Here is a 24,004-nt window from a genome sequence, read left to right on the forward strand (position 1 = left end):
TAAGGGTGTATTCACACCTGTCTTGTTTGGTTCGATTGAATCGACCTCAAGTTCGTTTCCCCCCTTGGTGTGGATCTTTTGGGCAGGTGTGAATACAGCAATCGCACTCGAGTGCAGACCAAACAACCGCACCGAGACCCAGCTGAAGAGGTGGTCTCGGTCCGGTTCCAAACGGACTCTGGTACGCTTGAGAATTTCTGTCCAATGAATGGATGACTTTAGCACACATGTGGTTTTGTTTACAATTTCTTGTTCACTTGCAAAAAGGGCAGTGTGACAGCGAACCACACCAAAAAAAAACAACAACATTGTATTTGGTCCGGACCAAAGCAAGTGAACTAGCGGACTTTCCTGGTGTGAATACACCCTTAATCAACTAGGAGCAAGCACAGACCTCGTTGGCTTAAATGAGTTCATCCCAGAACAAACATCCCAAAGTTCAAAAACGTAATGTCTCCTACCACTTTTTTTCTTGATTGCCACCGAGTTCTTTTCAAAATTATGCCAGTGGTGTTCCTCCGGGTCCACACAAGGCATCCCACTTTCTGACACCAAATTGTCGTGGCAATTTTCTATTTCAGTAAAGGTATGAGACAAAAGTCTTCTGAATATTTATTTTCCTGCAGGAAAAGGTCTACATTCATACAGTCATTCAGGGTTGGCTATAGATTGCAACGAAGAGAAAACACCCAAACTCAACATTTATACATTCATCAAATGCGGATGCTTTGATCTCATCCAATCATAATGCATATACAACATATATGTCCATTTAAAGTGTTAAACTATGTCCTCCAGATGAGTTTCTAAGAATTTAATGCAAATCATTACATTAGCATCAAGTAGCCAGGACATCTAAGAAACTAAAATAACATCTCTGTCTCACACTTGTCTTGCTCACACACACATCAAATAGATTTCCTGTTATCTCTCAGCTCATCGAAAACTTGGAAAAAAAACATCGAAAAAAAAGCATACTGAAGCAAACTGAGACAGTCTAAAGAATGCTCTTTAGTACAGTGAAGCAAATAATACAGAAAAATTTCCTCCACATATTAAAAATTCAACTTACATAATGTACCACTTAATTCGCCCACATTTCAGCATTTGATATATATAACCAATCAAGTTCGAACACGCATAACAAAGAAATCACCAAAACATAAAAATACATAACCATGCCTGCATAAGTTGGAAACATGTAGTTATCAATCGCTGTACAATCAATTTGCCTGCTTCTGCTAAGCATTCAAACAAAGAGAAATTAGCACGCTTCACAGGCTAACTTCCACGGTAACATACAACGGCACACTGCATTAATGCCTTGGTTAAAATTACACTTTTGCAGGTAAAACGGATTTAAACAGTTCTAAGGAAAGGTAACATACTCACGTATCTCATTTACACTTTTTAACAAAACACAGATCAATTAATTAGTGGTTATTTCCCTTTTAACACACTTTTGAACAGGATTTAACAAAATTCATCAAGTTATAATCAAAACCTTTTTCATGACCACCTTAAGTGTTCATGTTCTCAAGATGCTGTGAAGCAAAAGTTAATGTATTTTTTCTCACTTGTCATAATAGAAAGTTGTTGCACAGGCCTAGTTGTCACAAGATCTTTACCTCAGTTACTGCTGTACAGGATTTTGAGTCAGAAATTTCAAACATCCAGTTTGATACCCTGTTAAGTTATATAATATTTTAATATAAAAATTAAATAATATTTGTAAATTCTATCCTTCGAATGATAATATCAGTACATTTATAATACAGTACATAAAACACACACTCAGAGTCAATTATAATGAAGGTAGATTTCAACAAAGTTTGGATTGTGTTCTCAGGACAAGAGTACAAATGTGAGGTTGGGACATGTTGTCTTTTTTTATATATATGTCAGAAATTAGGCAAATATAAATTCAGGAAAAGTTCTGGACAGAAATAATACACTGATTCAAAGGTTCAGAAATGATTTCCTTTATATAATCAAATTTATAACCACAGGTAACTCCACTGAAATTCAAGAAAGTGAGAGAGAAGTTTATCTCCCTAAATGGACTAAAGTTCTTCTGATTGTTTTTGCTGTCTGTCTGGTTTTTGCTCTTGGAGGTCTCTGTATTCTGGGGATACTGTGTGAGTATAACTCAAATAGATTATTATATAATATATGGTGTGCCATCACTGCTTCTGCTTATGTTCTGTTTTTAATCAGATGTCAGAGTTTCAGTGCAACTGTCTGCCAAGAAAACTAATGGCACAAGTGAGTAAAATATATTTCATGATCCAGTACAGAGTCACTTTGTCTGTTTTTTTTTCTGTTTTTTTTTTAATTTAAAACCATGGTCTGAAGAATGGATCATTGGATCATTTCATCTTGATTGCGTTTCTTTTCTTCTTTTTTTGGCCTTGTCATGCAGATTACAAAGAAGAGTTTGATGTGCTCCGCAACCAGCATAAGAAGACACTTGAAAAGCTGAGCAGATTAAACCGTAAGTTTTATGATCTGAGCCTTGTGCAATGTTAAAAGACCTTTCACACACATAAGCAAAATCTCAAAAATAAAGACGTAGTGTGAAATTATGAATAATTAAATCATCACTACCTCTTTTACAAAAGACAGTACAGGTTGTGCACTTTGTGCAGTCCACTGGATTCATTCTGGAGGAAAGTGTTACTACTACTCTACAGTCAAGATGAACTGGACACAGAGTCGAGATCACTGTGTGACTCTAGGAGGACATCTAGTGATCATAAACAGCAAAGCAGAGCAGGTGTGTTTACTAGTTAAACACTTGATAAGGCCTTCTGAGATCAGATTTCATATTCTACAGTTGAATTTTGCTCACATTGAAACAAATCAAAATTATATATTTTCTCTATATGTGACCCTAGAGCACAAAACCAGTCATAAGGGTAAATTTTTCAGAAATTGAGATTTATACATCACCTCAAAGCTGCAGCTTCCCATTGATGTATGGTTTGTTAGGATAGGACAATATTTGGCCGAGATACAATTATATGAAAATCTGGAATCTGAGGGTGCAAAAAAATCTAAATATTGAGAAAAACGCCTTTAAATTCTACAAATATACCCCAGCGACTTAAGACTGGTTTTGTGCTCCAGGGTCACATATTAAGACATTTTTAAGTCCACTAATGACATTTTAGCAATCAAGTCTCAGCAGATTGGGTAAAGGTTAGCATCTTATTCCACCACAAGGCACGGCTTGCTCACTGACAGTAAACGGCAGGAGGGGAACAAATACATCAAAAGTGTTCAATTAGATGCGTGATATTACCTAAGAAAGTAATTTCAGCAGTTACATTTTAATGAAATTGTTGCCTAATGATTACTAAAGAATAAAGAATAATTTATTTAGAATAACATTCCTTGAAGAATCATTCTAAAACCAACAAATAGTCGATAATTTAGATTTTACACTGACTTAAAATTTTAGGCTATACATTGCTGTGCTCTAAGCCTTATGTGCATTATATCAGGAAATGTATTTTTATTCTTTTCTCCATCAGGATTTTGTTACCTCTAATGTTGAAGAGACTCACTGGATTGGTCTTAATGATGTGGACACCGAGGGTCACTGGGTTTGGGTGAATAACCAGCCAGTTAACAATTCAGTAGAGTAAGATCTTCTTTCATCTTGACAATAAATCCTTTGCATTAAAACTAGCTATAAATGAAGGTAATTAGCAGGTCTTTACTTAAACAGAAGCGTTTTGTTTTTTTCTTTCTGCAGATTCTGGATGAAACGAGAGAATGAAATCAGTGAGCCTGATAACTGGACTAAATTTCATCCGGACGGTGAAGATTGTGCTGGTCTGGGACATCCAGGCGGAGAGACGGATTTCTGGATGGATGCTTACTGTTTTGAAGAGAAAAGATTTGTGTGTGAAGCTGCTGCAGCTGTTTAATTCATCACTCCTCAATAGATCTTTCTCACATTCAAAAAAATTGTAATTTACTCACCATTATTCAGAACCAACTTCATTGGAACACAAAGACACATTTTGAAGAATGAAGTGTACTTAATACTTTTCCCCCGATATTCTTCACGTTTTGATGCTTATTAGGCCAAACTGGATTACTATACAAGATAATCTTGGCTAAGTTCAGCAAATGCTTTGTATTAAATGTAAGACTTACTATTTTACATTATGATTGAAGTTGCAAAAATGCAAGTTTCCGCTTTTAACACTTTCTTTACACCCAGAGTTTCCGAGATGGGGGCATCTGCATTTTTGGTAAATTTGTTGAAATTAAATGTTTTTGTTGTTGTTAATTTACAATAAAATTACTTTGGATAAAAGCATCTGCTAAATGCATGTAAAGAAGGTTCTTGCACCTTGATATTTTTCTATGAATTATAACTGCAATACATTTCAACTTAAAATTTAATTCCCCTAACCTGTAAAATATCAACAATTGTTCAATTAACAAACGGAAGCCAACGTAGGGACATATAAAATAAATTTTATTATCCATTTTTCTAAATTTCTACACTGTAGTGGCTTCTATATAGACACCATCATCAGGAAAGACTGCCGGACACTGACGCAACATAACTGTCTGCTGTGTGTCCGAGCTTCAATATATAATTATTGTATGGAAAAAGAAAAGGAAAAAAAAAGAAACCTAATTTAGTCTCTCTTTCGTTTGTTTACACTCAACATAAAAATGTGGCCCAGGGCAGAGAGAGCATGAGTGAGTCTGTTCAGGGCTGGGCACCAGCGGCTGCAGGAACCTGTGTGGCTAGAGCACTGGGAGAGGAGATGACAGGAGAACCTGCGATGTTGGCCATCGGCTGGGACGAGGACATGGATGTGATGCCTCCTACAGGAAAACAGACACAATGCTTTATTAGAATTTGTGAGCTCAACCAAATGAAAGTTCACTCAGAAAGCACATGACTGACCTGTGATCATGCTGGACGTGCTGACTGGAGTGGAGCCAGTGGACAGTCCTGAAGTGGAGCCCATCCTCGCCTGGTCCTTCACAATGGGATCTGATACATGACGAGACATGAACACAGTCATGAAATTCATGCTGGACATTGAGGCATAATCAGTACAGCACATTAAACTTCTATTTCAAAAGAGCAAAAAAATTAATAAATAATAATTTAAAAAATCCAGCTTCCACATGACCACCACTTTAGTTCTGACTGAAAGATGATGCACACCAAGGGCCCTATGATTTCTGCGATATAGAAAATGCGGATAGAATCACGAAATCCAGTCATAAGAACGGAACTCCCAGTACAACAGAGAATGTCACAGAATTTAACAAATTTTGGATGAATTAAAAAAACAAAAAAAACTAATTTTAAGAGCATTTCACGGTTTAATTTATTTGATTTGAAAAAAAACTATTTTTTTTATTAAATCATATATTATATAAAAATTTTAATTAAAGTTTAAAGTTAAATTATCAAATTTAAGTTTCATGAATTCACCTGATTAGACAAACATTAACACACAGAATGTGGTGAAAATAAAACTAAATTTGGGAACAAATAAAGGCCCTAAAACTATTTCATCAACTGTTGTTGAATTGTACAAGTTTTAGGATTTCAATTAATTAGCCATGGTTTAAAAACAAACAAACAAAACAAACAAACAGAATCCTGAAAAATTACAAACAGGAAAAAAAAAAATGGAATTTGTAAAATATAAAAATATTTCATAGGCCTCTACACACCTTTTCATCCTTGCTGAACACCTTTACACTCATTTCATCACAATACATGATATTTCAAACAATAGGGTGCGTTTTACAAGAAAGCACACACACTGTTCTATAAAATAAACACATTATGGTTCGAACCGCAGTGATGTTCAAGTTATGAATAAGTATATGAATAAAATGCCAGAGAGCAGACACTCACAGAAATAAGGGTGCTCCATGGCCTCACGCGCGGTGAGACGAGCTTGGTGGTCATAGCGCAACAGTTTGTCCAGGAAGTCCAGAGCTTCGGTACTGACCAGGTGCTGGTTCTCACTGTGGACAAACCGTTCCCACCTTTTCCGGGAATGTCTGGAGAAAGAGAGGACAAATGAAAGAGAGATAAAAATCTAAATTGCAGGTAAAAAGTATTACATGCATAAAAACAATCCCATATCTCAACGTACCTTCCCAAAATGTCATTGAACCGTGGGTCGAGCTCAATGTTGTATTTGTCGATGTAGTCGTAGAGGTCCTCTGTGCCCAGAACTTTGGCAATCCGTACAAGCTGGAAAGAGAGACAGAACTGGTTAAAAACAGCAGAGGGCAGCAGCCACCACTCGACAGATCAAACCAGCTGAACAGAGCGCTGCAGTCATGACCCAGAAATTAGCATCATGCTGGTTCCCTCCACAAAAGCCCAATAGGATCTTTCCATGGGCTTTTGGATTGCTACAGAAAATAAGCTCCATGTCCAAACTGCAAATTAAGTACTGAACTTTTTATAAATTTATTTTTTATGAATTTATGAAGACAGACACTAGGACATTGGAACAAACTACAACAAGTAATCAGCAAGCCATTATCAGCCTTCCTTTTTATCAGTACAAGGGATTGTGGGAAATATTAGCACTTAAAACTAAAACTCAAAAATAACACACCATCAAAGCACATTCTCTTACATGCTACGATTGGAGACCAATAAATTCTGATCTTACATTTTATAAGATGAATAGTATGCGAATTGTGATTCAACCACAAAATTGGTCACTATAAAACAGCATGGCAACAATGAATATTTGAAAAGGCCTAAAAGCAGCACGTCTCACCTGATCATAGTTGTCATGTCCATGGAAAAAAGGCTCTTTCCGAAAGATCATACTCGCCAACATGCAGCCTAAGCTCCACATGTCTAAACTGTAGTCATACATCTGTGGGACAAAAGCAACATGAGCTTCAAAAGAGCCGCAAACTTGCCAAACAACTAAATGTTGCACTGCTTCTGTATGTGCATGTTTATTCAACAGATGCTTGAACAGATGCTTTTGATGCTCAAGCAACAAGCCAAGCAAAAACTGTTTGTATCCCTGCATCTAGTTTCTCGTGTCATTCTCACCTGATAGTCCACCAGCAGTTCAGGTCCTTTGAAATATCGAGACGCCACCCTGACGTTGTACTCCTGACTAGGGTGATAAAACTCTGCTAAGCCCCAGTCTATCAGACGCAGCTAAAACACAAAACACACACGAACAGACAAGATTCAAATGTGAATTCAGTCAAAGGGGGAATAATTAATAATTCATGATCATGATTTGTGTGATTTGCTCAACATCGCACATCAGCGTCAGTGTTGACGCAGAGAACATGCAATTTGTAGACTTTTAAATTCGATCTTGCTCAAATGTGCTTGACGTCACAGCACCAAGCAATGCTTCTCTTTTACTACAGCAAACTCTGATTCTTGATTGGTGCATGTATTACTCATCAGACTTGCAGAGTGAGATGGCGTAACACAATTGCTGACGTGAGTAAATGAATAGGGAGTACCTTTCTGTGTTCATGGTCGATCATTACGTTGTGTGGCTTCACATCTCTGTGCATAATTCCCATACTGTGGCAGTAATCCAAAGCCTGAGAAAGACAGAGAGACACACTTAGAACTAGACATTACAAATACCTGACATTCCACATCTTCTGACCAATAAATCATTTATTTAAATAAAAAATAAATAAAGTAGCGGATGAAATATTCCAATATCAAAACTATTTAGAATATTTTCTAGCATAACAAGAAAAATTTATATTCTACAGAATTCAATGCAATATAAAAATACATAGAATATACACTAAAGATAATTATTACATTTAAGAATGGATATTAAAATATTTGAGATTATTAATAGAATCTTTGAATGTGATCCTGTAAAATTACCCTAAAAGAAAATGGTGTATATACAAGTACATTGACTAACAAATCAGAATTACAGCACATTTACCAATACTCACAACAATGTCCCCCATGTTTTTTCTCACAAACAAAAACTACCTTTTTTTTTTTATTTACTCCCACAACTGACTAACAGCAAGTGTAAATGAACAACATAGCTGTTGAGTAGCACTTATAGGTGAAGTGTGTAACATCTGAGCAACTAGTAGCACCAAACAAAAACACGGAAAGTGGCCCAATTGTGTGACACTACATATTGAGATTCCCTGTTGTTTGGCTGAGAGTTTGGGGAGAGTTTGAAACACATTTGAAAAATACAAGTAAAAATGGTATAAACAAAAAAAAATTAGGTACAGACTTGTGATACTTTAAGATGATATCAGAAGGAACTTACCTTTAGGATCTCATACATGTAGAACCGAATGTCGTAGTCTGATAGCGTTTGATACAATTGCTGCATGACAGAAGAGAATGCTTGAGTTTGACTAAACAGATTTTTTTGTGTTACATTTAGTTGAGGTGGCAGAATTGATTTGGCAGTTATGAGAAGTGATTTACCTTGAAGTCTGTGTTGTTCACATGTTCAAAAACCAGAGCTGGGGTTCGAGACTTCAAGGAGAAACGCAAGAGACTTCAGTTAGAGACACATTTGAAACATACTCTATACAAGTACATGCATGTAATTTCACATGCCAACATCATGTTCAAGAAAGCCAACTGACCACTGGATCCTTGACAATGTCTAGAAGTGCGATGATGTTGGGGCCGCCTCTCAAATTTTCCAAAATTTTAATTTCCCGCTTGATTTTCTTCTTCTTTACTGGCTACATATGGATAAAAAGACAAAAACACAACACAAGACAACATATAACAGCATTTGCAACTTTAACTTGCAATCATTTGTGATTGGATAAGTATTTTTTTAAATAAAAAATATTTTCTATATTCTACAGAATTTAACTTAATTTTAAAATATATATAGATTATAAATGAAAGAAATCTATTCAATTTAAGCTTGAATATTAGACAATATTAAGAGAATATTCAAAATGACATTTTATACATAAATACATGCATACAGTGTTTCCGCTACATTCATCCTGCCATGAAAATAATCCCCCGCCACAGCCGCAGCTTCTCAGTCACATCATTCACAATCGGGTAATAATTTACAGCAGAGTCACAGCCACACACTGGAAAATATTTGGGCTGCACTGACGCGTTGACCAAATCGATTATGTCAATTACAAAAATAAGTCTTGCATTCTCAACAAACCCTAGCCTGCGCGGAATAAAAGAACCGCAACGCATCATATAACGGCATATAATTTATATGCCAGGCTGAAACTAACGGTCTATACTCACGGTTACAAAGCATTTGAAGTCATTGTTGGTTCTTTAAAATATATGATGGATAAACAAACGTGCTGTTTTCGGTGCGCACAGCCACACACACTTGAATTGCTAGTTAATTCCTCTTTCACATCCCCTTGTGTTTGAACAGACACATAACATAAAATTATGTCAAAATACCCATCTCGACAATTATTCTGGTAAACACAGTCTTAACTGAACGAAAACAGCTGAGAAAGAAACCGGATGTGTACCATTATACTGGATCTGTGCATCGGGTCTTAAAGAGACAGCAGCCTATAAATACCTGCAGCTGTCTGTATCATTAATACTAATCAAACAACAAAACACAGCTTTGACAAAGATTAATCTGTATTTAATTTATACAGTGAACACGATGCAGTGTTATTTTACACTTAATTATTATATTTCTGTACCCGAATACTACTAGACCTTATTTTATTTGTAACTTTGCTATATTGTATTTATCTATGCTTGTAATTTAAAAAACAAAAAAATCAAATGTTCCCAGTCAGGCTGCACGCTCTGCCATTGAGGTGGATATACTGTCTCTCTTTCTGTGGCAGTTTAAATCTTTGACAGAGATGGTTGATGGTTTTACTTTTTCAATTCATCAGAAAGTGGCCTGTGTGTGTGCGCCTCAGTGGGGAAGTTGAAAAAGTTGGAAAATTCTGGAAAAGTCTAGAAGAAACACTGTACATACATACATACATACATACATACATAAATACAAAATTTTGGGGCGGTCATGAAAAGTGGGTTATGGGATTATTAGTTTATTTTTCACAACCACTGGTTACATCAGCAAAAAAATAGTTATCCGTTTCGATAATGGGTTTGAAAAAGAACAGCTGCGAAAAATGACAAGCCAGATTCGGCACAAGCACAACTACTTCATCGCTCCATTCAGAGATATTAAGAATGTAAATAAGCTCAATTTTGATTTCACGTTGTCTTGCAGAACAGATGAATTTGACGCAATGACATCCAATCTGACTGCGTCTAGACTCAATCTGTGCGGCTTCATCCTTCGTGTCTCCAGGCAGGGGAAGTTCATTGCACACGACTGGCTACATTACAGGACAACGCCGCTAATCTTCAAAACTATTTATCACTTAGCTTGAAAAGAAGCTCTCAGCTAGTCAGGTGTTATCGCTAGAATCTAGAGCTTTCTCTGGTTAACAGGAGGAGGGGGTGAGGAAAGAATTTGCCAGGCGCCCGTTCATCTGAACGCCGGCCAGCAGCTTCTGGTTTCGATACCATCCGCCGCCTACAATAACGTAAACAGGCTTATCGGCAGACGTTCTCGTCAACTACTTGAAAAATGAGAAGCTGGAGAGGATTGTGAAGTCCAAGGGTCTTCACCGTTCGACTGAACCCAATCTGACTTGACCAAGGGCTGGTCAGAACACCGTTAAAGCTGTCTGGAACAACAACGTTCCTCACCTTGAGTATTTTGACGACTACTTTCTCATTGTTTGTGATGTTGATGGCTTCAAACACCTCGCTGTACTTTCCTCGGCCGAGTTTCCGCACCAGCTGGTAGTCATCTTGATTCCTGTTGACAAGTCCGACAGCTGTTATTACAAGTGCAAATGAAACGCCAGTCCAGACAAATAAAGACATCAGCACTGTAGCCCTGCAGAGAAGTATTTCACACTATGCTCTGTGATGCCTGCAAATAATCCTGGGACTCTGAATGAAAACTAATAAGATGAAGATGCCTAATATTTCATCATTAAACACGTAAAGCTTTCAAACTTAATGAATCAAATGTCATTAGTTTGCTATCACTGTGGTTTTACTGAACAATAAGGCCCTCACGACCCCTGTGATCTGTTCAATTCAGTTGCATTGAATTAAGATTGAAACTGGCCTAAACACAATCGAGAACAGTCAATTCTGGGTTTTAGTTTCAGAAGCTCTAAGAAACGATGGTCTCAGAGATATATTATTTAGATGACCTACTACTGAACATGATTTGAATGTGTGTAAAATAATAAATAAAAGTACTGATACAAGGCTCTGGACAATATTGTAAGGTATTGAGATATATATTGTTATATAACAATACGTGTACTGGCACAATCATACCCCTTTTTGATTCTGCAATTTGTGAACCTGTTACACTGAATTATTCAACAGACTAAAAAGAACAATTCACTTACAAATCAGACATTAATATGGCTTGTGAGCAAACATTAAAAAAGACATGAGCCCAACTAGAAAAACGCACACTTGTGTTGAAAAGGTGGTTGGTAAGATTTTTTTAAATGTTTTTCAAAGAAGTCTCTAATGCTTATCAAGGCTGCATTTATTTGATCGCAAATACAGTAAAAACAGTAATATTGTGAAATATTATTACAATTTAAAGTGTTTTCTATTTTAATATATTTTAAAATGTAATTTATTCCTGTGAGGCAAAGCTGAATTTTAGCATCATTACTCGAGTCTTCAAAGAATCATTCAGAAATAATTCTAATATGCAGATTTGCTGCTCAAGAAACATTTCTTATTCCTATCAATCATTTCTTATTATTATCATCAAAGTTGAAAACTGCTTAATATTTTTGTGGAAACTGTGATACATTTTCTTTCAGAATTCTCAGATGAATAGAAAATTAAAGAAAACAGCATTTATTTGAAACAGAAATCTTTTGTAAGATTCTAAATGTCTTTACTGTCACTTCTTATCAATTCAATGCATTCTTGCAGAATAAAAGTAATAATCTCTTTTAGAAAAAGGTCCTGACCTCAAACTTCTGAAAAACAGCGTATATTCATCATAGAAATGTTCCTGACTTTTTCAGTCCTGAAAACACATTTTTAAAGTACACAGATATTTCCAGCTTTTCTATGACTGTTAACCCTGTAATTTTTGTGATCTTCCACCATCCAGTCCACATTTATTTTCACATAAAAAAAATAAATAAATTCAAAAATCATAGTCTGCATTGTCATCACATGCTGAAAAAATTCAGTGTAATCCCTCACCCCCACTCTACGACGTGAGATTCATAGTCCCAGTACTCCCGCGGCCTCTGTGTGTTGACGTCTGGATAAACACGGGATCGACTCGTGACAGGCCCGGACATGATCTGGAAGTGTGGCTGCTCCTGTCAGGGCTGTGAACACACAAAAAAAACAATCAATACAGGGACAGCACTATCAGACCGATGTGCATCCATAAAATCGACTGCAATAAAAGGCTTGGGGCCTGAAATCTGTGGCCTCATTTGCACGTGGACTTAGTAAAGAATCAAAGGAAAGACAAATCTACAACTGGGATGCTTGGCTTTAAAGGTCCCCAGCCACGACACGGACCCCTGACTGTCTGATAAATTGGATTAAGGTTCTGAATCTCTGCCCAAATAGAGGAAAGTTTTAATCTAGATGCAAGCAGACCGAGGAAGACTTGACCACCTCAGTCCAAAAGTAGTCAGCACATTCTTCCAGGCTTTTTATATATTTTAATTTGATTAAGAGTTCTATACTCTACAATACAACATAGAATGCTGAACATAACTGGAAATGAGCTCCAGGTGGTTACTGGACCCATAACCCGTCTTGCTTCTAAAGTTGAATCTGTTGGAATAATCCAATCAGAGTAATTTACCACCCAGCCCTGCTTCTTTTACACCTGCTGACCTACCTGATACAGAGTTTGTCACTGTATAGCAAAAATCACCAAGAACACACCAGGGCTCTGCAAAAATTATTTTTGTTGTATTTTGCTGTATTATATTTGTTGTATCAATCTATTTTATGGCAGCTCTGAATGCGTCTTATTACATTTGAAAACAGGAACCTCCTGGTTTAATGAACCATTTTCATTAGGGCTGTGTATCACCAGCAAAGTCACGATACGATACGTATCACGATACAGAGGCCACGATATGATACGTAACACAATACGGGACTGCACTGAATTTCACCTCAGAAGAAATTAGTAAAACAGATGTTTATTAACACTGCATACTATAGTGCCATTTCTAACTATTGGCAGAGCAGGCAGTTGACCTCTGCATTATGAAGGGCCTCCATAACTGTACCAGAACACAGCACTAATTTTCATACAGTACTGCAATCGGTGATGTAATGGAGACTGGTCTGCAGGACCCAAGTGTGATTAGATTTCATCTATGTCTGTTCTACTGTAATTTGCTGGTTGAAAAGGAAATTAAATCATTCTTATTCCACCCAACTCCATTGCGAAGTCATATTGGAGACAATTTAGACCAGAATCTGCTTAAAAAACATTTGGTTCCCTCTCATAAAAGTTGTGTTTTTTAAATTCATCCCCTTAAAAGCTTCATAGGGCCCTATGATTTCTGCGATGCGGAAAACACGGACGGAATATCGCAATCCAGTCATAAAAACGGAATTAAGTGTATAACGTGAAATGTCATGGAATTTGCCAAATTTTGGATGAATAAATCAAAAGTAGGTCAATACACTTAAATCACAACGTGATATGAACTACTGACTGTGAATATTAAGCTGCAGAAATACTATTTAAATATGAATCCTGCATGTTCTGCGTTTTAAATCATATTTACATTGCTGGTAGATTATCATTGCACAAATTCACACACTCTCTACGTTTAAAAAATAAAAATTAGAAGTGTTCTAAACTACACTTAAATCACAACGTGATATGAACTACTGACTGTGAATATTAAGCTGCAGAAATACTATTTAAATATGAATCCTGCATGTTCTGCGTGAATGAATGGCGCAGACACGTGGCTTCGATTACTACAAACATACTGAAGCACACGTGACGCTTACGGTGATTTCAGCCTCTGCAGTACATAAACATAACCTCTAGCACTGCTCTGAGAGTCACTTCATGATCATTTTACCGTTTCTTTTGAGAAAAACTATTGTCATATCATGTACAAACAGAAACGTAAAGGTCTTCACAGCAACCAGTCAAAATAAAAGTTTGGTTTAACTTGAAGTAACTGTGCCAGAAATATATGACTTAATGTAATGATAGTTCTTCTACTACTATTATTAATAAAATTATTAAAACATTATTTTTAAAGGAATGTTTACCAGAAAAAAATTACCAGAATTTATTTAGCACAATAATGTAAATACACAACACAGTATTTCTGGAAAAATTATCAAATTAAGCCAGCCTAATTATCCATGGTTTCCCCAGGACCAATTAATCAACTCACCAACTCGTCAGTTTTAAACATATATAGTTTGGCATTGGCACATCCCTATTGATGAATGCTCAAGTAATCAAGCAGGTATGCTGGTAAACAAATACAATGATGCTAAATGGCATTCATGGGAGTCTACCATCAGAAACAATGGATAATTTTGTTTTGCCAGATGGGACTTTGATTTGATCACCATTCCAAAGATTCCTGCCTCCCCCGACGGCCACCTCAGAAGAGCGCTGAACCTGATATCACATGATTCACAAAGCCTGTATTCACTAGCAGCCATTACTCGCATCTCAGACCAAAAATGGCATGATCTAATCTACAGATGGATGAGGACCAAATATGTAGACGCATTTGAACTCCTCAATGTGTCAAATGAGGTTTCAAAGAACACAATGGACATTTAACCCTGACTTACCTTAAATTGTACTTGCGGGCAGCCTTGGGAAATCTTGCGAAGATTTTACACGAGGGTGTCGCTCCAAACACCTGCAAGGCAAAGCAAAACAAATAACATTAAGAAAAGCCACTGACGTCAATATCTGATTTGCACAGATGTTCGTTTGTTTGTTTGTTTGTTTGTATGAACAAAACCTGTTGTGTGCAGCCAAACCTGGCCACTGGCAAACTCAAAGCAACATTTATGTTGAACACACCAAGTGATAACGCAGTCAAAAACACAATCATAAACATTCATTAGGAAACATGCTTCCATTCTCAGTCTGTCAGAACCGTGTCAATCTCAATCACTAGTGCACAGACAAAGATCAAAATGTACAACAATGATCTCACTAGGACATAACGCATGGGCATCTGCAGAGCTTTAAAATCCAATTTAAGACATTTTAAGACCTGCACAAATAAAATTAATACTGTATGTCCATATAGAACCCTTGCTGGATTTGATTTATGTACCAATTTATCAAAACACACAAATTAGAGGTCGACTGATATCGTTTCTTCACTGGAACAGATTTCACTTGCTCACCAATGGATGCTGTACAGTCTGCAGTGAATGGGTGTCATCAGAATAAGAGTCCAAACAGCTGATAAAAACATCACAATAAACCACAAGTATTCCACACAACTCCAGTCTATCAATCAATATCTTATAAAGTGAAAATCTCTGTTTTTAATAAACAAATCCATCAAGACATTTTTAACATCAAACTGTCACTTCTGGTCAAAACACAAGTCCATAAACCATAATAACGCTTTCTTCAGTGTAGGGCTGCAACAAATGATTATTTTGATAATCGATTAATCTAACTATTTAATTAATCTATTAGAACAATTAATCGACTAATCATCGATTATTTCACTGATTAATAAGTAGACTGATTATTCAGCTTTTGCAGTTAGTTAAAATATTGAGCTATAGGCCTATACATATTCTAACAAATAAATAAAGGTAATCACTTCAGCTTTTGAAAGTCATTATGTAATTACAATTATACAATTAATTTATACAAATAAATATATTTGGCACACAAAATGAGATGACAGAGAAACTCTCATTCACCATTTAATTAGCTAAATGAAAAAGTAACTGATAGCTATATGAATGACACATCATTCTGCCTAATAGGGTTGTGACGGTGAGGAAATTTTCCCACCGGTTAATCGACATGTGACAACACCGGTAATACCGGTATCACCGCGGGGGCGGGGCGTTCCCTCTTTTCCTCGCTTTTAAATAGCTTGTAAAAGTGGTGTGCTCATTTTACTTTCACTTTAAAATAGCGGCAATTCGGAGTAAAGCAACGCGTTCAGTTTTTAATTGTAGTGTCTGTTCTTTTACTGAAGTAAATGATTTTTATTACAATAAAAAATCAAAATGACGGTGGGGGTCGGTGCCACAGTGGGCAAGTGACGTAACCGGTGTTGCGGCTTAACAACGGTATCACCGTCAGCACCGTCTATCGCGGCAAGCCTACTGCCTAACATCTCCTTTTGTAAGTCATATGAATAAGAAACTAAATAAAGGTAAGTGATAAGATGGCTCATTTTTGTATAAACTATTTTATTCACAACATAATCTCTCTTAAAATACAGTATAGGGTTATGATAATCAAAACAGTCCTGAGCTAGATCAAGCTTTTATCTCTGTAAATCAAACTATCACTTTAATCAAAAAAATGTTTTCCCACTAATAAAAAGATTTTATCTTTAGCTAGCTTCACACTGGAGAGCTGCTTTAGAACAGAAAATCAGGTTGTAATTCTAACTGAAAGCGACACTGACTCTGGTTTTTCATGTTTAATACTGTAAAGATGTTTGATTCAAGGCAATCTATTGCATAAAGTACTATATAAATAAACGTGACATGACTGGACTTTACTGGAGTATCGAACTGCACAGCTCGTGCAAACATCCACATGGCTGTAATCAGATGCTTTCTTAACTGCTGCTTTCTCACTGCTGTCAGTTTTTGTTGTGTTTATTTCGTTACCGAGAGGAAAGCGCGCAGCATATATTGACATATTCATCCAAATGCAGCTCAGCAGCTTCAAGTTCGGCTGTGTTTGCACTGTCTTCTCTTGAATTGCATCCGGGAGCGCTGAATTACAGTCTTGCGCTACAGCGCCACACTGGTCAAACCGCATTACTGCCGGCTCTTACATTAGAGATGTTTGATTCAAGGCAATCTATTGCATAAAGTACTATATAAATAAACGTGACATGACTGGACTTTACTGGAGTATCGAACTGCACAGCTCGTGCAAACATCCACATGGCTGTAATCAGATGCTTTCTTAACTGCTGCTTTCTCACTGCTGTCAGTTTTTGTTGTGTTTATTTCGTTACCGAGAGGAAAGCGCGCAGCATATATTGACATATTCATCCAAATGCAGCTCAGCAGCTTCAAGTTCGGCTGTGTTTGCACTGTCTTCTCTTGAATTGCATCCGGGAGCGCTGAATTACAGTCTTGCGCTACAGCGCCACACTGGTCAAACCGCATTACTGCAGGCTCTTACATTAGGTCAGGGGTGCCCAAATTCGGTCCTGGAGGTCCGGTGTCCTGCAGAGTTTTGCTCCAACCCTAATCAGACACACCTGAACCAACTAATCAAGCTCTTACTAGACATACTAGACACTTTGTGGCAGATGTGTTGAGGCAAGTTGGATCTAAACTCTGCAGGACACTGGCCCTCCAGGACTGAGTTTGGGCACCCCTGCATTAGGTCATATGAGATCAAACGACTACTCGACAACAAAAATATTTGTCGACAATTTTTTATTGTCGACAATGTCGACTAATCGTTTCAGTCCTACTTCGGTGAAAAGGTTCATCTCCTGTTGTCCTCTCACATCTAAATCCACCAACATATTTGTTTAGAACGTTTCGGACTGCTTTCACTTGTAAACAGTGCTTCATCTGTGTATATTTCTCTCTTGATTCAGATGAGAGGACTTGTTTGCCTTGAAGCAACAGTTTAAAGGTAAAAACATCTTGCCATTTGTTTCTTACAGGCAGCTTTTCGGTTCACAACACATTAATTGATGGACAGGAGTTGTGTGGATTATTGGGATATTTTTAGCAGCTGTTTGGACTCATTTTGACGGCACCCATTTACTGCTGAAGATCCATTGGTGAGCAAGTAATGTAAAGGCCAGGACACACCAAGCCGACGGTCGGCCATTGGCCAGCATAGGGCCATCTGCGAGCTAGTTTTTTTAGTGTGCTCCACACGTCGGCTCTCATCTGGCTCACGTCGGTGGAAGTTTGCCCAATTCAACAGGTTCATAAACATTTTGGGCATCACAGATGTGTCTCATACAGGGTGCTTCACACCTTTTGACCAATGATTTTCCATGCCAAGGACATTTTACACACTGCATTCACAAAGACCAATTTCTAACCTATGAAATATTTTAGAGCTCCCGTTGCCTATAGTCTATATTTTTGGGCACCACAGACATGTTTCAAATGTGTCTACGATGCCTAATAGCGCTGGCTAGATAGTTAGCCCACTAGGTTTTTTAAATTAAGCTTTTGGATCAGAGCCTCCATTGATTAACCCATCAAACCAGTTCACCACCATGCATAATGATACTACTGATTTATGTTTTTAAATATAAAGGTTTTCCAGAAATTAAACCTTTAACCCTTATATAAAGCAAATGTACTTTGATAAATAACTTAAAAATCCTTTTTCATTTTTTTAAATTGACTATCCACCAATGAGCTTAACACATCAACTGCAGCCTCTTAAAAAAAACACATACTATCCAAACAGAGTGTTCAATATTGTAAAGCCTTTATGGAGGTTTCTACGGATTTAGGATGGAATAAGACGTTAAATATAGAAATAAGGACCAAACTCAGACATGGAGCTCAAACCTCCATTCAGATCAGTATGTAGAGCATCAGTGAAGACCTAAACTAACAGCTTGTCTAAATTGTACACACTCGTAACCACTCAGCTAGTTTATTTTCAAATACATCTACACTTTAGCACATTCACGACAACATTTAAGTGTTAAACAATTAAAACCCCATCAAATCATCGAGTTTATCTTATATATCATTAGCATATCATCACGTTAGCCACAGCCATGCTAACGTTCCATCATCTACAATAAACACATTTCCAAAGACACAAGAGGGCATTACTCACAATATGAAACCCCCTCATCTCCCTTAAAAAGATTTAAGGATCGTGTATATGTTAAAAGTTGGTGGTTAAAGACACAAAGTATTAATATAAAGGGCGGTTTGTATTACCTCTCAGCTCTGTGTTAATATGGCGGCGAAGTTAGCGCGAGGAGACGCGACGCTCTTCCAGGCCTGCAGGGGGCGCGCAGCAGCGGCGCTCTCACAGACACTGGCTTCCGCTCAAAGAGCAAATGTAAGACGCTAGGTTTTCTGGTCATCTCACTCTGATTAATTTACTTATTTTTTATATTTCACGTCCAAAAATACACGTTTACTAATAAAAACCCAACTTTATGTTTTTTTTTGTTGTTGTTGTTGTTGTTGTTGAAGTAAGTCTGTACATTATTCCTGCAAAGTATTTATTGCTATTTATTCTAGTCTTTATTTTATTTCTAGCATATATTTCTATACCTGATTCCATTATTTTAATTGTTATATTATTACTATTATTATAGTACCTTCCTGGTACTTTTATTTATTTAATTTTTGTAGTTTTTTCTTCTACTTGATTTCTATTTGCATTTGAACGAAAGTGCATATAGGCCTATAATGTAAAATATCAAGTTTATTAAATTATTAATAATAATAATATAATAATAAATAAATAAATTCTCTGCACAGGCAATACAGCCTACATGGATACTGTCCTCAGAATCAGATGGGATTTTTAGCGATCTGCGGTTGTGGATGCTTTTCATAACTTTTCTTTCTTTCTGTAATTAAGAATGAACATACATGCATAAAGATTATTACATGATCCAGAAGCCCCTAAAGCTATGAAAACTTGACTTTTATGGTCAGTCCTTGAAGTTCAAAGCTTTAAACCCCTTCAAACATTTTGGTCTCACCTGGTCTTGTTATTTTTGTATTATTGAATAAGTTAATTGTAATTAGATGTCACTGTTTTATGTAATCAATTCAACATTTTGTATTTTATGATTCCCTATGGTCAAGAAAAAACACGATATAATACATTCTGATTGATCATTTATATTAATAACCCCACTGACAGGAGGGTGAATATATCAGAATGGCATGTTGCTTCAGCCAATCATAAGTTCCATTAAGCATCATGTGACTTAATAAGGAATGTATGGTATTCAAAGAAGATCGTTTCTCTCTTTAAATTGTCTTTGTTGGCATCATCCTCTCCAGCTTTAATTAAAATGACAGAATTGGGACAGAGCAGAACATGGGCAATATTAGCAGGCTATGAATGCCTCACTGACAACTTAATGGATAACTGTCAAGAAAACTGGTGTTATGGGCTAATTTACCTGATGACAGCAAACTCATTTGCACATATTTAACAATTCGTAATCTGAGGTAATGGACACTTGGACTCAACAGGCAAGTGCTGTAAAAATCTTAATTGATTCTGAAATAGGATTTGACTTCATCTGGATGAAAAAATCACCAGCTCTTAGCATATCACAGTGAGATTTTTAAGATTATTCATTGTTTATTCATCATTCATCTTGTTTAGTCTATTATCAACTTAAAGCAAACGCAACATGTTGTTGCTTTTAATCACACAGTTATATGATTTGATTTAGAAAATTGCTAAAATATTCATTAGGAAATCTTTGTAGTATAATATAAGTGAAACGAGCTAAAATGCTGAGTAATTATCCACAGATTCTTCTTCCCACATCACGGGCCTCAGACAGGTCTCATGTGACTCTGTCTATATTAAAAAGCTATTCAATCCCATCAGCCTCTGAATAAATCCTGTCTGGTATGTGCTGGTTAAAGAGTGTCATTTTTTATGATGATGGAAGGCAATGGAAACTGCTTTGAAATTATGACAGTTCATTTACCAAGCTGGCAGAGAGTACAAGCAGGAGAGACTGCTTACCAACCAAATACACAAACCCTGGGTTTAGCTTTCACGTTTTGATGATAGACGCAAATGGTGATTCTAGCAAGGTCACAACTTCAAATCATGTTTATGATGTTTTATGTTCATAGGCTGTTAAAGATAAATGGCAACTTGTGTTGACACATTTCCATCTGAAACAGGAAGTAGGGGCGGGGGATATCAAAGTTTAATAGCCAATAGGTTTATGTCAGAGCATGAACCATCGGTGCCATTAGCAAGTAGCTCAAATGAAAAATAATATTAAAATGTATTGAACAAAAAATGCTAAATTCAAAACAAAGCAAAGATGAAGTGCATAACTTTCTTTTTTAATGAAATTAACGTATGTTTTAGTTCAATAATATTTTTCTTTAATATTTTGTATTTTGAGGAGATTTCTTGGTACTAAATATTCATCTCTAAATTATGCACAATTAGTTTCAATATATAATAAAATGTGTATAAAATCAGATTTGTAGATAGTAACACAATAAATTGTTCTGTATATTTTTGTATTTTTCTTAATGGCCATTCATTTTATGTAGGGGTAATTTTTGATGACCACAAGTGACTTTTAAAAAAAAAATTGTAGTTATTTATTTAATATGTTGTGTTTTGAGTAGATTTCATGATTTGTGAGCCATGTCCAATTTTTGTGTGTCTGTGTTCACAGATGCCACAAAAGTCAAAGAACTAAAATAAATAAATAAATTATAGTCTAAAATGAGCAAAGAAAGTTTAAAAGCTGAATAATATCCTTAAAGACCAAATTAAAGACCATAACCAACCATGTTACCAAGTCTCTGCCACAAGACAAAAAAAAAAAAAAAATCAGAATTGCGTGATATAAACTCAGAATTGCGATGTATAAACTTTTCAATTGTTTTTTCTCCCACCACAACATTAAAAAAAGGTTGCAACTTTTTCATCTCACGAGTTTATATCTCACAATTGCAAGAAAAAGTATGAAGTCTAAATTGTGACAGAAACTTGTAATTACACTTTCATTTTTTTATCCCGTGCGGAAACAAGCTTATAGTTTACAGACATAACTATTTAAAAAAAGAAGAAGAAAAAGGAATGATTTTACCACAGAATAAAAAAGACAAGTTTTAATTAAAATGTTTAGCTTATTGATGGCTTTTCTCTGTAAATCGTGACTCGTACCACAACAAACAGAGGTTTCTACGATCAAGCTGGTCCTGATAGTCTTGTAACTCGAGCGAGCTTGTGCTCCCTAATGTAAAGTTCTGCGGAGAGTTTCTTTCTTTCCGTCAAGCATGAGAGTACGTTCTGTACCTCACGATGCTAGCAATTTCCTTTCTGCCTCCATGTTTAAAAGGAAAATCCAGGGGTCCCGTGTGCCCTTGGGCCTTTTTCACATACACATGTAAATCTGACCTTACCAGCTTTCAAAGACTTCCCTCACGAGTGTGTTTCTTGAAAAGACAGCTAAGCGGCCATAATGTGGCCTAGTGAGGGATCCTCAACGGTTAATTATCCATTTACGCTTTTAAAGAGAAAAATCCTTTTAGCGTGCACACAGAGGACTTCTTTGATAGTAGGCAGTGCTGCTCCTAAATACCAGAGTGGAGGACACGTCAAATGTAACTCTATTACACAGGACCACTTTCTCCCATTATCAAAACTCTAACCCCTGTTCTGCTCCACAGCGGCCCATTCCATTTTACCACAGGCGCCCATAGAAATCCAGGAAAGGTAAAACCCAGATGGGTAAACTTCCTGTCTTGTCTAGCGATGGCCCATTCATTTCCATTGGCAGTAGTTCCGTCTGATAAAAGGGAAAAATAGCCAACAGATCGAATGTCCACGGACGGATGAGTCTGTGCTTGGGACGTTCAAGGGATTTAGTCTTAGCTGCGTGAGCTAGTCAAATCGGCCTTCCCCTCATTTTAAGCTGAGTACACGACTTTTGCACAGATTTGTGCCCCGATTTGCTAGTTGACAGTCGAAGTTGATTGATTTCGCAGAAACCCATGTAGTGTATGATGGCCATTTTAAGCCGCTTTTCGTCTAGCTCCTTCATTTGCATACGATTGTCGCATTTCACCCCCTAGTGGCAGTCACACAGAATGTCACGAATTTCACATCATACACTCTAAAAAATGCTGGGTTAAATATCGTGACATGTAATAAAAGTATCTTTTCCATGTTAATCAGAGGTTTGCATCCTAACCATCCAGCGATATTTGTGGAGGCCCATTTCTGCCACAGCATAAAAAAAATTTAAAAAAAGTTAATTATGACTTTTTAATCGTACAATTCTCAGGAAAAGTCAGTTAATTGTGACTTTTCATTACACAATTGCAAGTTTATCTCTCACAATTCTGATATTTTTTCTCAGAATTGCAAGTTTATATCAAGTGTTAGGGAGTAACTAGTAACATGTAAATAAACAAAATAAATGTAACTGTAATCTGTTATAATTACTGAGAAAAATGTGTAATTAAATTAGTTACTTATGAAAATGTTAACGATTACAAAAGGGGGTTACATCGGAATTGTATTAATATTTACTAATTCTTATTATCATTTTAAATCAAATCAAAGTAAAAGGAGGTGCTAAAGTCTTATTTTGAAGTGATTGTACTTTATAGTTATTATAATCTTAATTCAAGAGATGAAGGATTTTGAAAGTCTGTCAGTAATCAGTATTTAGTACTAGTGTAATGTTAACCCTGCCTGATATAAATGTTTGAAAATGATTTAACAGTTGAAAACATTTGTTAGAAATTTAGAAAAGTAATCAAATGTAATCAGTTACATTACTTTAATAAAGTAATTGTTACACTACTTATTACATTTTAAATAGGGTAATTTGTAATCTGTAACCTATTACATTTCCAAAGTAACCTTCCCAACACTCTTTATATCTCACAATTATGACTTCTTTTCTCAGATTTGCAAGAAAAAAGTCTGAATTGAGATAAAAACGCAGAATTGTGAGATATAAAGTCAGAATTATGAGAGATAAAGTCTGAATTGTGAGACAT

General features: G+C 36.3%; 2 protein-coding genes and 1 long non-coding RNA gene across 4 annotated transcripts in view; 2 read left to right on the forward strand and 1 right to left on the reverse strand.

Annotated features, from left to right (window-relative positions):
* LOC107716561 (C-type lectin domain family 4 member E-like) overlaps positions 1 to 4,287 on the forward strand; it is a 9,046-nt gene extending 4,759 nt beyond the window's left edge. The window contains exons 2-7 of the mRNA XM_016523044.1: positions 1,972 to 2,138; positions 2,218 to 2,265; positions 2,423 to 2,494; positions 2,622 to 2,776; positions 3,537 to 3,646; positions 3,761 to 4,287. Coding sequence (XP_016378530.1) covers positions 1,972 to 2,138; positions 2,218 to 2,265; positions 2,423 to 2,494; positions 2,622 to 2,776; positions 3,537 to 3,646; positions 3,761 to 3,935 — 727 coding nt within the window. The 3' untranslated portion in view covers positions 3,936 to 4,287. The remainder of the gene's footprint in view (positions 1 to 1,971; positions 2,139 to 2,217; positions 2,266 to 2,422; positions 2,495 to 2,621; positions 2,777 to 3,536; positions 3,647 to 3,760) is intronic.
* A 186-nt stretch (positions 4,288 to 4,473) lies between these two features.
* LOC107716575 (casein kinase II subunit alpha) lies at positions 4,474 to 19,327 on the reverse strand. 2 transcript variants are annotated; one of them, XM_016523055.1, is made up of 14 exons: positions 19,199 to 19,327; positions 14,888 to 14,958; positions 12,281 to 12,411; positions 10,733 to 10,844; positions 8,635 to 8,736; positions 8,471 to 8,521; positions 8,307 to 8,366; positions 7,513 to 7,596; positions 7,082 to 7,192; positions 6,795 to 6,896; positions 6,153 to 6,253; positions 5,909 to 6,057; positions 4,937 to 5,026; positions 4,736 to 4,854 (listed from the first exon to the last, which is right to left on the reverse strand). In XM_016523055.1, exons 3-14 carry the CDS (start codon positions 12,379 to 12,381, stop codon positions 4,736 to 4,738), a joined length of 1,182 nt encoding a protein of 393 aa, XP_016378541.1. In that variant the 5' UTR covers positions 12,382 to 12,411; positions 14,888 to 14,958; positions 19,199 to 19,327. The 2 variants fall into 2 exon arrangements, with proteins under 2 accessions (XP_016378542.1, XP_016378541.1); XM_016523056.1 differs by lacking the exons at positions 14,888 to 14,958; positions 19,199 to 19,327 and having other exon boundaries at positions 4,474 to 4,854; positions 12,281 to 12,381.
* Positions 8,880 to 23,094, forward strand: LOC107716576 (uncharacterized). The gene is made up of 3 exons (XR_001637227.1): positions 8,880 to 9,580; positions 21,152 to 21,154; positions 23,083 to 23,094. It is a non-coding gene; the product is annotated as an uncharacterized LOC107716576 (long non-coding RNA).
* Positions 23,095 to 24,004: the final 910 nt, after the last annotated feature.

This window comes from Sinocyclocheilus rhinocerous, unplaced genomic scaffold (assembly GCF_001515625.1).
Source record: "Sinocyclocheilus rhinocerous isolate Xijiao unplaced genomic scaffold, SAMN03320098_v1.1 scaffold1682, whole genome shotgun sequence".
NCBI lineage: Eukaryota > Metazoa > Chordata > Actinopteri > Cypriniformes > Cyprinidae > Sinocyclocheilus > Sinocyclocheilus rhinocerous.